Genomic DNA, 15,687 nt, shown 5'->3' on the forward strand with positions numbered 1-15,687 from the left:
ATGTGATTTTTCACTCTTAAATGTAATAGAAATCAAGTATATCCTCTGAAAACAACTCTGTGAGTCATGACTGTCTACAATGGGTGTAACACCCGAGTCCCACGAGCACCACAGTCTGTGATGCTTTCCGAGTTTTCCGCGTCCTATCTTGGCTGGCCGGCTCATCCCTTCTCGTATAAAAGTTGTTTAATTGAGGGACTAGAGAAAAGAAGAACAACACACTGTTTTTCTACTGTTTTCTATTTTCTTTTGTCATTCTGCAGGTAATTCTGACCTGATTCATTGAAGATGAGAACTCCTTTGAGGGTCTGTGTCACTGCAGCTCTGCTGGTCTGCTGTAAGTAGCCAACTGCATGCAAAATGTAAACCTTAACTGCATCATTGCAGGTTGCCTGTAGTATTTATTTTATATATTTACAGTAATAACACTGGCACAAACACATCAATGCATGCACAACATTTCTACACACAACCCCCATACAATAATCATGAAACAGCACACTCACGGTTATTTGCCCTTCCAGTGTTCACTAATAAGGTTGCTATTATAGAAACAATAAATGGTGTAGAAATATCTGCCTGCCCTGGGAGATTAGCATGAACTGAGCCCTATTAAAGGACTGTAAACTCCTGCAAACAGGGGGGGGGGGGGTTCGGGTCTTGTGCTGGAATGACTGTGTGTTAGTGCAAGTGGATGAGACATTTAAAGCATGATTGAATGCCTAATGCAACATTTCATAATTGCGTCTCACTGTGAAAGCTTAAGGCAGTCTCTGAGGGACTGTTGAGACACATGGAGATGAGAGCGCCATCTTGTTGCAGGGATGAAATGGCAGCATACAGTGGATACATATCTCACAATTCAGTTGCATGAGAGGTACCCTGAAACTGTATGTCAGGTGGACTTAATACCAGGTCATAGCCAATCAAAATCAAGAATTATATCAGCTTCTGTTTGCAATCATGGCAGAGTTTCTTGTTGTTCTAAATGTCCCTCTTTTTATTACTACTAAAGTTCTCATTTGTGTTTGGTAGTATCACACCCACAGGGGGAATACAATGCATTTAAAGTCAAGGTATTAAAACCGCTTTATTACCCCAGCAACTGCCATATGCTCTCTTCAACCGAGCAAGAGGTTATATTTTCACACCTTGTCCCTTAGTACTCATGAATACTTCTTTCGTGTTTCATTATATTTAGATAGAAACTAAAGGATAAAACTCTGCTGCCTTAATTAAAAGAACAATTTTGTTTAAAGAAACATGCACCAACAGTTCTGACAGGTGCTGAAGAGAGAGGGCCTGTTCTGGCTATTACATATTAGATGTGTTTTGGGGATTTTTACCAAGTACCAGTATCGGTTTTAGGGCAGCAACCCCTGTGTGTAGAAAACCAGCCCTTAATTATAAGATTAAGCAGTATTGTGTTTCACCCAGGTAACAACTGCCGAGTATAAAATTAAACTTTAAAAAAGTAATATTAAGGGCTTGGATGATTTGACTGACAGGTGGGTGCATTGAAGCTAATTGTCAGGAGGCTAAAGGTTGTCCTTGAAGGTTTGAAGCACCCTGGCTATAACCTTGCAACCCTTTAGCCAAATTCTGATTCACGTCGAATTCCTAACCATCCAAATCCGAACAAAAAAAACCCATATATATATGAACAACCAAATAGAACATCTCAGCAGAAGCCCTATAATGTAACAGTCACCGTGGTCAGCTCTTACAACCAATCACAAAACACCAGTTACTCCAAGCCTGCACAACACAGGCAGCAGGCACGCTAGCAGTTTTTGTCACAAAAGTTTTTCCATTTCTAATTTAAGATCACATACTGAGGAAAATTGCTCTTCCATGCCACAGCCAGCTATACTGCCTATAAGGCCTTCCAGTGATAAGCAGCTTCTTTCAGTCACTGAGACCAGCGTGTGTACTTGTGCCACTGCAGCACATGATTGAAGTTTTCTCTGCGCCTGTGAGGTTAATGGAGTTAACGAAGATCAAAGATGCATGTCTGGCCAAGATAATTAGTATTCTGTCAGACTGAAAAAAACACTATGAATAACTGAACCATGACTCTTTCTGTAGTCAAGGAACTCACAAATGTGTCCTCAACAAACATTAATAACACTTTCTTGTGTTTAAAGATGTGTTATTGTTAATAACATCCGACAAAACACAACACACAAGAACACAGCTAAGATTTTCTATAAGCCAGAGTCAGATATAAATGTCTTGAAAACTTTTTTGTAGCTGTCTTCATAATGTCACATTATTTTAGGGGCATCTCAAATGATTGATGATTGAGGATTAGCTTTTTAGGACTTTTGAATTCAATACAACAGTCCTGTGATACACATTTAAATGACATGCATCAGTATTCATTTATTTTGGAGGCTGCAATTTCTGGTCACACTAAGTTGTATTATTTTGACGTGTATTTGATGTCTGACACAATTAAATCAGCGATGGTAGTTAATTCAACAACTCTCTAAATTATCAGCACATAAGTTTCACAACTGAGTTCAAATTGGAAGTTTCTCTACATATCTGTAAAATGAACAAATATTAGAAATTTAAACTTTTTTACCTAATAAGGAGTGATATAGTCCCAACCTTCTATCCCAGAAAAGTTTGACCAAATCCTGTCCCTACATGGAAGGTTTTCTTTCAACGACATTCTCATTTTTAACTCCTTGTGTCCCTCCCTATGTGTTCATCTCTCCTGAAGACATCCTGTCGAGCTGTGCTACCGAACACGAAGTGAGTAAAGGTGAAAAACTGCAAAGCCCTGACAGTCACATCAAGGTGATGAGAAATTACACAGAACCAGATGTCAGGAGACCTAAGCCAGCAACTCAGAGGAAGAAGGCAAAGAAGTCAGGACATCAGAGAGTTTCCATGGGACCGAGAAGTGACATCAGCTGCACCAGACTGGGAGGCACCTGCCAGCCACACAGATACATCTGCCAGGGCCGGTACCTGGAAGACAAGTGTTCAGGGGCCAAAAAGCGGCAGTGTTGTGCACGTGGTATAATGACGCAGTTACACATAAATTACACAAACAAAAATATTACAAAGGCAAAATCATGTATGGAAACATCCAGCACACAGACTTCTTCAGATAGAAACGCACTTTCCTGTTCTCTGCCAAGTACAGATTTATTAGGGATTTACAAGGCTTGTTCCTGCCTGAGTCATAAAAATGTGTCAATGTGGATGTAAGTTGTATCATAATCTGTCACACCACTGAAAAAACCTTAGTGCGTCACATTTGAATAGTCGTTCTGCTGTAATTGGCCTTGCTTTATATCCATATGAATGAACAAATGTGACTCTGGCGCAGTGGATGTAAAAATATATTTCATTATTTGATATGCACAGCAGCAGCCTTTAAATATGATGTATTATGGGAAGAAAAGCAGTTAAAATACCTACTTATTTTCCTCTAGTTGGAGCCTGGACTGTCTTTTGTGCAGGGCACCACAAGAACAGAGTGAGGGCATGCGATGTGCACGGCTGTGGAACTTTTATCTCGAGAAGGTGAATCCTTTTATTGCGATTTTTATGCTTTAGCAGAATATAACTCATGCTGACACATAAATGGCTTATGGGTGCAAATGAGTTGATATAGTGTTTCTGGTGCTGCATTATTCTCTTAAGCTGTTCACTAAGTGGCTCCTGACATGTCTGACTGTGTTTATGAATGACATAGAGAAATCTCCACTTCAAAGATAAAAAGGGATCAAGTCTTTAACTTTAGTAAAGCAGACTGTAGAACATTTCTCTAAAGATATAGCTGTGTAATTATGTTTTCTTTTCCTCCATTGGCGTTCCTACAGAGGTAACAAGCTCCATAAAGCTGTGGACCTTGTGTGTGATGACTATGGTATTGTCAACACTCCATTCTCAGGCTCTCTGGCAGGTCCAGTGAGTCGGAGAGACCCTGCTGGGAATGCGTTCAATGGGGTCAGACTTCTGAATGATGGTAAGGAGAGGGCGATGTAAGTACAGATACAGAGATACCGTGCAGCAGAGAATGAATCTTCATACACTTATTAATCACATTTTGAAATGAAAAGGATCCTTCCATCAAAAAGTAGATATATTTCAAATATCGAAATCAAAGCTTTTGAGTGCAACTGTCCAATAAATTACTCAGTAAATTGACTTAATAATGACTGCATAATAAATCTTAAAGACTAAGAAAAAAACAAACTGTCTGAAAAAACCATGACAGCGCTTAATTAAAAGTTAGAGTTTTGGCAGAGAGGCAAAGACCACAAAGCAAATTAATATCTGAGACAAATTGCATAAAAATCAATTTCACAGTTGTTATGACATTGCGTGAACCACACATTTTGATCTACAGGTGCCATTAAATGACTACTCAGTGGAGTACCGCTGGGAGTGGAAATCATTGTTTAAGATCTATAAATGTCTGTTTAAATATTTGTGCAAAACAGTGCTAATCTTGTAAAGTAACCTTTGTAAGTAATTTCCTGTCTTGTATGGAGCCATCGTTAGGGTATAGGCGATGTTGGGTTACTATGGTGTAGGCGTTAGGTACTGTAGGGATAAAAAGAAGGAGTGATTAAGTGGGATTAGAAAATGTATAGAGAGAGGGGCTAGGACTCAATTGAACTCCTTTTCACCTCTAACATCATCACCCAGCTGCATGTGAAACCCCATCAAAGGCTGGTAATGACCCTCACAAAAGCCTATTACTACAGAACAAAAGCATCACAGCAGCATTTTCTATTTGTGGAGCCTGGCAGAAGAGCGCTCACATGCTTTTGTAGTGCACAGTGTATCTGTGTCCGCATACATGATTGCACGAGTGAGCGTGACTTTGAGAGTTAAAAAGGCACCAGACTAGTGATGAGTAAACATCATTAGTCCTCATTCTGGCTCTACCCCTAATTGAACTTTATTATCAGCAGAACACATGTACTGTCCGCTCCTTTCATCTCAGGGTAAAGCACAGACATGATTAGACATCACAGAGACACATTACCTCGCCATGATACCCACATTAATGCTGAGAGACTCATCATTAGAAGCTGGGTTTAATGAAGGTGTTGAGCTGTAGTCTAGCCTACTTTTAGGTTGTTTGTTTCTAAGTTGGCTGCTTGCTTGCTATTTTTCTGCAGAGTGAGGAAAGGATAATGGCCTATGTTCATCCATTAGGGATTATAAATGAGCTATGGTAGTCTGCTGTCTCCACATTCAAGGGTCTATTTGTTGCAGGGCCCAGACATGGATCTGCTATACATTAGTACAACTTGTAAGCCTATAAAGTGCATTAAGAGAGACGTATAGCATTTAGGAGCAGTTGCCCGAGGTAAGGGGAATGCAAAAGTCCTTGAAAACTCTTCGTTTTTTTTTAAACAAATGCATTGATTGTTTTGAGCCAATGATTCATATTTTACACATCATGTGAGTTACAAACCACTCCAATCTGAGGGGTCCTGAAACACAACTGCAACCATCACTTCCTGTGACTGTCATTGGCTTAAGTAATACTTGATTCAGCTTTATAACAAATTTAACCAATGAAAGACATGACAATAACCTGTCTTCAAAATTATGTTTTCACCTACACTCAGCTCCATTTACTCTACAAGAAAACTGTCATGGAGTCCTTAAACTTTTGACCGAAAAAGGTAGCATTAAAGAAAAACAATTCCACAAGTCCGATCATGAGATAAGAAGACTTACTTGTTTCTAATCTTTACGTTTTGTATCTGTCTCATTCAGTGTACTGTGTGAACATCTTCAACATCCGTCCTTACCGTTACATCGGCCCTGTGGTTCAAGGAGAAGCCTTGGGTTATCTGCTGCCGCTTCAGGAACGCTTCTCTGGAATCACTTCGCACCTGGAGCTGCAAATGTGTGATGGCACTGACCCTTCACCTTTCATCTAAGTCTCTCATATACAACCTCCCTCACTTTGACATTCGCCTTTAATAAAGCCTCTGTCATGTGTCATACAACAAACTCTGACCCGCTCAAATCTTAAAAGCCTTTTATTAGTTCTAACCTTTTCTCTGACCTGACTATGAGCACAATTTACTTAATAACTTTGACACTGAAGTATTTAGATCCAATAATATAGGCAATGATTCAACAGTCTTAATTTGTCATCCTCTATTGCATAAGCTGTACAAAGATTTGGTCTTCCTAAGCAATCATTCTAATACAAATGTCTCAGATTATAAATCAGTTTCAGTAGTTCTTACATACTCGGGGTTGCCTGACGATCCTTTTTTAACCTTTTGTATATTTTTGTAACACATTTTTCTGGTTTATGTCATGCTCTTTTCTTAGTAACCAGAAAATCGATATTTGTCTCAGTGAAACTGTCATTCATGACTATCATGCTTTTTTGTATTCCTCTTTCTTTTAACCAAAACTGATTGATTCCTCAACCCCTTTTCACACAATATCTTTATATCTGAATGATGCAATACATTCTTGACTTTCATTTTTTTTTTGCCAAAGTGGTTTTCATTTCCCATACCCCAGATAGATTTTGAGATAGATAAGTCAAATATTGTCACAAAAAATATTCTTCAATTTTCTCCATTTCATTCTGAAGTGTAACTTGCCAAGACAGTTCTGACTCCTGACATTTTCTCCATAATGCAGTTGTCATTTTAAATGAATCAACTGCAATTCCACAAGGGTTGTGCCTTGTCAGAGGGGGAAAACTGCCACATTTACAGTGTAACTGCAATGAGTACCTTACGCCAAGAGATGGAGCTGTCGTTCAACAAAATGACATGTCAAACCTTAGACTTCATCCTTAGACATTTTCTCTTTCATCCATCAATTTTACATTTTTTTTTAAGTCTTTATAATATAATTAAAGACAACTAGCTACTAATAAATACAATAAATCAAAACACTCACAAGGAAATATCAAGGTAAATATGTTTTATTAATAAAAAACAATGACAGCATTATACTTGGAAAATAATTTCTCTGAATGAAAATGTGTAAATTTCTAGTTGAACCATCTCATGACTAGAGAGACGTACACATGTGGAGACATCAGGTGATATTTTAGTGAGTCAAGCTCAACTGTTGCTCATTTTCACCCCAATTCCATTTATTAGGAACAGTTAATACGCTACCCACAGTAGAGACATACTCTTTGACTAAACTTTTAACAGAACATATGTGGTAGGTTTTGGTTAAAATGCAGCTTCACTAACAAAGACCGCACCAAGAAAGTTTATTGTAATGTGACTGATGTGCGAGGTTGGATGGGAAGAATGAGGTTGGATACATGATCGAGATGAAGGGATGAAGAAGGTAAGGGTCTAGGGATGGAGGGAGGGGGGGTTAGAGTTGAGGGATGAAGGTGAGGATCGAGAGATGAATGGATGGAGGTAAAGGTTAAGCGATGTAGGATGAGAGTGAACAGACTTGTGTCAGCCCATGTAGATACAATGTGAGGAAACTAGAGGGGTGGAGACTCTGGTCGGGGGAGCCATCTCTTCATTGCTGTCTGTTGGGACCCCGTGGTTCCTGTATTTAGACAAAGAGAGAAGTGAAGAAACACAGAGAGGTTGTTTTTTTTTTTTGGGGGGGGGGGGGGGGTGAAATCAGCATCAGAGGAGTAGGAGTGTTTAAGGCGTGCTTAAATACGTATATGAAATGGAAATGGGTGATGTTTGAGGTGTGTTCTATGTTCCTGAACCAAGTTTCAAAAACTATGTGAAGTGAACATTACAACTACTTTTTTAAACAGTTAGTCATCATGAAAGTTTGATTTCTTTCGAGACATCCTCACATTGGCCAGCAGAGGGCGCAGCCACACACAGCAAAACAGGGTGCAGCCCACAACAAGTGGAAAAGTGCACTTTAACCTAAGCTCACCCACACATTCTTGACAGAACCAACCAGTGTTACGATAAGATTTATGCCAGGGATTTTCTTCAGCAATAGCCAGAGTTTCTTAAAAGGATTGTAATAAGATTTGTTCAATTTATATGATTAAAAAAAGAAATTGAGTTTTAAAATGATAGACAAATAAGCCTACAGTCTGTATTGACACCTTCTAGCACTATTTAAACTAAGTAAACACACATTTATGAAAACATGACATCTTCTTATGTGCTGTCCCTATTACTCAAATTTTACCGGGAAAAAAAAACCAAACTGTTTAGAACTAGCTGTCACTAAAATGTGAGCCATTCTTTCCTGGAATATGTTATAAAAAGCTTTCTTTCTCCTGAGATGGATGAGTAACATTTTCAGTGTTAGATCTATAGAAATGTTTCATGCGTCCGAATATTTTTTTTTATTCATTGTAAGAAACCTGATATAAAGGATACATTTAAAATCGGTCACAATACCCTTGGATTCACTCTACAACATCACTGGAAAGTAAGACTGAAGTTGGAATAGAAGTTTAGTAAGTAAAAAAAGGTAGCCTATAAATAGATAGCTTGCCTGTAGGCTATATGATCTACTTTAGTGCTTTCTTTGCTGCCTCAAAGAAAGCTAGACTTTCTAATAGGCTACAACATAGAGCCTACTTCATTTGTTTGTTTATCTGTTAGGATCCCCGTTAACTGTAGTAGAGCACATCTAATCTTCTTGGGGGTCCACAGACCTTCCAGTCCAGCCAAAAATGTTTTTTTTTTTTTAAATAAAAGCCCACATATCAAAGGTGTTTGATAAATGTTGGTCAAATGTTCGGGTTTACACAGTTCCAGCTCTTTAGTTTATGTTTTGCGCCGTGGCGAGTGATCCAGCAGCCCGTGTGGTTTGCTGTGACGCTGGAGGGTTGGTCCAGGGAGAATAATGAAACGTCCCAGTCGCTCTGATGGGAGTGGGCGAGCCGGGATAGGCTGGGAGTTTGGTCGGAGCAGTCAGCGGGACAGGGCAAGGAAAAGGGGAAAAAAAAAACGAAGAACCCGACCGACTACTAACTTCTGCCTTCTGAGCAAACTGACTGTTGTACAGGACATTTGACGTAGACAGCTTTCCGGAGAAATAGCAGTTGTTGCAATTCAGGGGTCACGAACAGGAACGGATGACAAAAGAAGCGTCGCCGTGCAAACTTTCTCAACCGGGTTTGAGAGCTCGTTAAACCCAACCGGGGATTCTGTTTTTTTTTTTTTTTTCTATTTCAACGGAGGCGCAAATACGAGGACATCATGCCGCGGCGTACCGTGCAAGAAGTAACAGTGCAAGATGTCCAGAAGAGGAGAAATCCGAACAAACACTACGTAAGTGTCGTTTAATGATCACAAGAGCAACGCGTTGCTGCTTTAGAAAGCGAGCAACAGATCGAGGTTATGTTGCAGTTTGTCTCCCTTTTCCTGTCGGGGAAAGTAATAACAAAGAGAGTGTCAAGTTACAAGTCAGCCGAAAAAGGACAGTTAGACAACTCTGACTCCTGACGCCGGGTCACGGTTTTTTTTGTTGTGGAGGCTATGAGCACGACAACCAATTCGTAAACTGATTTGTTACATGTTAACAACCAATACATACACTTAAGATAATACATTAAAACTTTAGTTTGGCTGCCTCAAAGAGTGAGGCTACTCTTGGGTTTAAGTAGTGCCATGGCCTATAGCTTTTTGTGTGAGTCAAAGATTTAACAACAAACTTTTGTCTTGTAGGCTTCTTCTCAGGTGGAGTTACAGTATAGCCTATTGTTGTTTTGGGTACCTGAAGGAGCGCTCATATGGTTGTCTCACGTGACACCCCCCCCCCCTCTCTCACACACTCACACACACACACACACACACACACACACACACACACACACACACACCTTTAAGTGACTATTAGCAATTCAGTAGCCTATCACATTTTTAGACTATAGCCTACATGTAAACACATAGTGGGCCTAATACCAGCCAACTTGAGCTCCATAGCTTTGTTATGCCTGAAGTCGCAAATTTACTGGCAGGAAAACTCCAAAATAGGCAACCAGGAAGTAATAAGTGAGGTCATCATATTGTACACAGGGCAACGTTTGAACAAGTGGAGGGCCTACATTTATGGTTTTATGGCTGAGGTTAATCAGCGTGACAGAATGACAGTTCTTTTTTATGAAGAAAAATTGCTAATGTTTTTGGTAACCAGCCACCATGTATGCCCAATATCTCTTTTTCTCCAGTGTTGAGTTGCTGGAGGACACATCAAGTGATGACATCCTGATATCTTTGAGCGATGTCAGCTGATAAGGATGTGGTTATCTCATTAACGGGATCTATCTGTAGCCACACAGTCTGTGCCACTTAAGCGGTTCTTTTCCAATCGCATCAGTGTGTCTGGGGAAAGAAACACATTTCAGTGTAGACCCCCCCCCCCCCCCCTCCACCCTTTTAACTGTTATTTCCTACTTGCACTGCACATCTTGTGTGGGAGACATAAATGCCAGGAAGACAAAAAACCCATTGTCTGCTTCTCTGCAATTCACAGTACGATGGAGCGTTCATCATTCTTGTCTGAAAGTAAAATAGTGTGGGACAATACACGTGGGTGAATTTCTCTGCAAAAGTGCTCATAGTCAGTCTAAAGTCACACAGATGACATCATACGAGCTAGACTAGAGAGACCAACAGTACGAGCAAATGCCAATGCCTTAGCAGGTGTTCGTGTTAGTTCCGTGTACATGGCGTGTGTGTACTCGTGCATATATTGGATGCACCCTTCTGTGTGTGAAAATGATGCCTAGGGTTAAGGGACCAACAGACCATGCACGACTGTGGGTGTTAACGGTCAAGGACACAGAGTCCTCGAGGTCCTGTGTCTTCTCCATCTGTCCGTTTGTGTAGCCTGTGTTGTTTTGGGCCTCTGCTACTAACTCTTCACATTCAGGCCTGATGCCGTATACGTTCCAAAACCCTGACACTGCGGTCTACAAAATTCATCTTAAAACTCTAATCTATAGTAAAAAAAAAAAAAAAACTAAATATACAAGAGCTTCTTGTTGCCAGTGGCAGTGTTTTATTGGCTGGAAAAGCTTTTAAAGTAATGTCTTTGTATTCCTCAGAGCTATTTCTTTTAGCCTCATTCGCCATTGCAGGCGTGGTACTTGTTGTTTATGAAGCCTATTTGTCTTCATTTTCTTTAATGACTCAACCTAAGGCTAAAATACTCATCATAAATAGTTGTGTTTGCCACAAAAAAGAATACCTTGGCTTGTTTTCTCATGTCAATGTATATACGACCCACACTCAAATTTTGGAATATTTGCTGGGTTTTTTTTTTTGGTTTTGTTTTATGACAAGGCTTCCTGGCCAGTTTACTGCTCATGTAGTTGGCCAATGCAGGCTGTATCTGACTCCAGTGCCTTGAAAGAAATAGGGGAAAAGGCCTGGGAGTCGGGCCAGCAGCATTCAGCCAGACACAGCAGGCCACCGGGGAGTTTCCAATCACCTCCTTGCCTCTCTCCTCATCTTCTTCTTGTGTGAAGAAAGCAAAGGGCTTGACCTGTTTTCTGCATCCATTGGACCCGGTGCTTTTGTTTAGACATTTAACGTTTACTGTCATTAAAACAAGACAGAAGAAACTGTGCAGCTGCACGTCTTAACAGCAGTGCATCTTTACTTTGTGCAAACAACGGTAACAACAATGTCTCTATAGTCACATCGTGTCAAGCCACTCTAAACAGCTTGCTCTATTTAAGGCTTCACAGGATGCAGATGCATTGGAATATGAAATTACTGGATATCTCTATCACATTAATGTCAACATATGATGGGACTGAGTGCTGCTATGGTTTCTGATAACAGCACTGTCTGTCTTCTCATTTTTCTACCCTCTATAGGAGTCACTGCAAATTTGATAGCATAATGAGTCATGAGCGATGCCTGCTGGTTTTATTTGATGTTAAAAACAATTTGTGTGTTTGTTAAATGTTGTCTTATTGTCCCTTCTGTTTTCCAGGTTTACATTATCAAAGTGTCCTGGAGCGATGGCAGTACGGAAATCATTTACAGACGCTACAGCAAGTTCTTTGACCTGCAGGTGAGTGAGCATTGCGAGTATGTGTGTTAGTGTGTCTGTTGGTACTGTAATGTCTTTTCATATTGTAGTTGTGTGGGGGCGGTGGCATGTTTTATTAGGCAAGGTGTGTTACAAGTTCTCACTTTTCCCCCACTAGTGAATAGGTCAGGAACTGACTCCACACAGCACGGTCCATCTGTAGGCCTAGTGCTTGTAGCCAATCTCTCCATGCTCCACCCTTATGACACTGGTAATTATATTGAGCGAGAGGAGTCGGAAAATGTCCCGATGAGGTTAATACAGGACAGTGATGAATTCAACTGCCGCACTGATGACCACAGAAATGTCTGAATCATCCTCGAGCGTCACACTGGCAGTGTGTGTTGCACAAGGAGGGATTCTCATTAGTATGTTTCCTTTCCTCTTTTTAAAGGTAATGGATACGGGGCCCTGGCCACGTCTGAGCTCAGAGAGCATGGACTCCAGGAAACGCCGGAAAAGGCAAATGCTTTTAATGAGCACACAGTCGATTTAAGCAGAGCATACTGTCAACCCTAATTGGATTAAATTCCTTTTAATTGATTAGGATGGTCAAAGCATGAGCAGTGAAAGAAAGAATCACAATGCTCCGGGGAGGTTTATTTGAGGCTGCAAATGTAATGTTAACCAGAAGAGTGTAAACTATTACATCTCTAATTTCATTCATTTGACTAAAGTGTTGCTGCTAACAGTGTAACTTGTAAATGAGCTTATATCACATTCTTGATTGTTTTTTAATCGTAAGAGCTCTTGGATTTTGAGGCTTTGCCAAAATTGAAGTATAGCTATGAACATATATTTTTGAAGTGAAATGAACATAAATCATATTGAGTAAGACAGGCCCGGTTCTAGACTGCTTTAAATTGGGGGGGGGGGAAGAGATGTTTGTTGGTCACCAACGAAAAATGTATGTGACTGTTATTTATGACTGTAAACTACAATGTGGATTGTTTTGTGTTTTTATCTAAAGCCAAAGTAAACCAAAGTTATTAATACATAAAGTGTATACTTACGCCTGTAGTTTATTTAATTTTAACATTGCTACAATAGGCTGTGTACAGTTAAGTGATAGTCTCAACTGATCAGAAAACTGACAACCTCTCTCCATATTTTATATGGCCAAACCAACCAATCAGATATTAGAAAGACATCTTATTTTTGAAACTTGTGGTGAAAGGAGGATATTTAGCTTTAGGGGGGTGGCTGAGCATTTGGGGCGGCATTGCCCCTGCTCATGCTTAGAACCGGCCTTAGACCTGTTTCCTGCTCTGTGGTAGAAACATTTCTGGTGTTATTAAACTGGCCTGTGCAAATAATCCCTACAATGTTTGCTTCCAGCTATTCATTTGAAACACTGCCATTGAGATCAACGCTTACTGTGCCACAGTCTTCCAACAGAAAGTTAACATTTTGAATCTTTGGAAGGCATGTCATCTAACTTGATTTTTACTAGAATGATATGCTAACTCTTTAAAACATCCACAGATGGCACAGTCTACTATCACTGATCATTTTCGACAACATCATGCAAGGCTAAATTTATCCATACTTTGCTGTCTTATTACCAGATTAAAGCACTACTTGCATCACTGGCTGAAAGACTTAGATTACCAGATCAATGGCATTGAGTAACACAAGCTTATAAGAGATATTTTCAGCGTTGGCATTCCCCGCTGCCATTCAGCTGCTTCCTGCTGTGTCGAAAGCCTGTGGGTGGGCTCTTACTGGTAAGGGAGATGTAGATAAACCCAGCTGGAGAGGATGTATGCCACTCTCTTATCTACTGTTAGCATTGAGATAGTGTAAGCCACCTTGAGGCGGTGGTATTTCTTACAGAAAAGTGGCAAGTTGAATTGTTCAAAATCTCATCAGCTTTACATTGATAACGGGATTACAAGTGTTTTTCAGCGTTCTTCTGGGATTAATTTGAAGTTTTCTTTCGTCATTTTTAAGAAAGGTTGTTTTATCATTTTCACCCGTTTACACTGCAGACTATGAATATGACAAAATGCAGTCTGACATCATCAGGTGTCATCCAAGGTGCCCTGCAAGGATAGTGACGTAGAGTCGAGTCATTCTGCTACTCTCATGACTATTTCTTAATTTCCTGCTTTGGTCCATCCATTCTCTGTGGTTTGATGCGGATGGCTTGTCCGGTGATTCAGAAGAAGTGTTTATGAACAAAGAAGCAACGGCGCTGTAACGCAATTTGGCATGAGCCAGACAGGAAGAGTTATTCACCACATCCCGTCAACACAGCTGGCCCCAGCAGTGGATGCCTTAGTATACCAAGGCTACATGTGCTTATTGTTTTATTGTTGACCACAGACAGTGTTCATTCTCTCAGTCTGACTTCTACATTGTAATATGTACCAGTCACGCGTCATTTATCAAATCTGGACCAAGTATTATAGCTTACAAAAATGATCCAGACTATTAACCAGAAAAAGAACACACGACCGCATCACTCCCATTTTAGCATCTTTACACTGGATCCATGAATGTTATAGAATTGATTAAGATATTTTACTGACTCCATGGCCTTTTTCCCAGTAATATCTCAGATCTGTTGGTGTTTTACAAGTCAACATGTACATGGAGATCCTTGGGCAGGGGTCCACTGTATGTTTATAATCACCAAGTCGTAAAAGGAGGTAAATAATGATCAGAAAGACGATAGAATTAACAACAAGATTCTTATTCCGCTTTGCAGCAAGGCTGTGTTCTCCCTCTCTGCCAATGTCTAGCAATTTTAAGGGCATTCTCTGCCTAAGAATTCTAAGTGCCAGATGTTCTTCTCACCAAAGTTATTTTTGCTACTTCTCACCCACCTTTTTCCTGTAACACCCACACTAGAGTTTCTAAGTGGATGCTGCCAGTAAGTAGCATCAGTTAGTTTAGCATCTTTTCTTTTCTGCATGGTGGTGAGGACTCAATGGCATTACAAAACGTCATGCTATTGTGCTTAGCTCCTTTTCGAGCTGTTGAATACAGAGATAATTGATTGAGCGAACAGCATTTGAACATCAAAGCTGTGGAGTTTTTTCCCCCCTCTCGGACAGAACTAGGGATCTTTTTTTTTTTTCTTTTGCCATGGGGTCATCCTTGTGGTGAAATTTTATTTCCATGTCACACAGAAAAAGTTTCCATGCTGCACACGTGTCAACTGAACTTCACAAGCTCAGTTTTCCAGCTTTCTCAGCTGCTTTGGATATAGGACACACTTTAGCTCGAAAGCTGAAAGGAAAATCCAAGAAGTCTCTTTGTGCGTATTCAGAGTTGCACAGCTGTCACATATTTTCCAGCTGCAGTAATCAAGTAACAGAAGTTTTTTGAGGGGAGTACGGGGGGAGGGGCAGTATAGCACTAATGTGCTTTTTTTTGGCAGTTACATGGGCCATGTCAAGATGAAATCTACTGTATGTATCCTTCGGCAATCCATGTAGTTTCTGATCCAAGTACCCAAAATGTGTTTTAACTTCAGATATGGCAATGGAATGAAGTTAGCTCACCATACCACAATTCTTGTTACAGAACTCTGGATTTTGCCAGCTGGCTATGTGAAAGGAAACAATGATGATCCGAATGAATTCATTGTACGGGTGTCAAGTAAATCAAAGTGGATAAAACGTAATTGATATTGATACAAGTCATCCAATTGAAATGATA

General features: G+C 40.1%; 2 protein-coding genes across 5 annotated transcripts in view; both read left to right on the plus strand.

Moving 5' to 3' along the window:
* The first annotated feature begins 264 nt into the window (after window positions 1-264).
* Window positions 265-6,957, plus strand: LOC136182421 (leukocyte cell-derived chemotaxin-2-like). The gene is made up of 5 exons (XM_065963113.1): window positions 265-337; window positions 2,732-3,031; window positions 3,453-3,543; window positions 3,843-3,988; window positions 5,761-6,957. The coding sequence occupies exons 1-5, from the start codon at window positions 289-291 to the stop codon at window positions 5,925-5,927; spliced, it is 753 nt and encodes a 250-aa protein (XP_065819185.1). The 5' UTR covers window positions 265-288; the 3' UTR covers window positions 5,928-6,957.
* A 1,842-nt stretch (window positions 6,958-8,799) lies between these two features.
* The window catches only part of sh3pxd2b (SH3 and PX domains 2B), a 38,313-nt gene continuing 31,425 nt past the window's right edge, over window positions 8,800-15,687 (plus strand). The window contains exons 1-2 of one of the 4 annotated variants that reach the window (XM_020638298.3): window positions 8,800-9,245; window positions 11,920-12,000. In XM_020638298.3, the coding sequence (XP_020493954.2) occupies window positions 9,174-9,245; window positions 11,920-12,000 (153 nt within the window). In that variant the 5' untranslated portion in view covers window positions 8,800-9,173. The remainder of the gene's footprint in view (window positions 9,246-11,919; window positions 12,001-15,687) is intronic. The other 3 variants (XM_065963336.1, XM_065963337.1, XM_065963338.1) reach the window with 3 other exon arrangements.

The sequence above is a fragment of the Labrus bergylta genome, chromosome 14, assembly GCF_963930695.1.
Source record: "Labrus bergylta chromosome 14, fLabBer1.1, whole genome shotgun sequence".
NCBI classification, from domain to species: domain Eukaryota; kingdom Metazoa; phylum Chordata; class Actinopteri; order Labriformes; family Labridae; genus Labrus; species Labrus bergylta.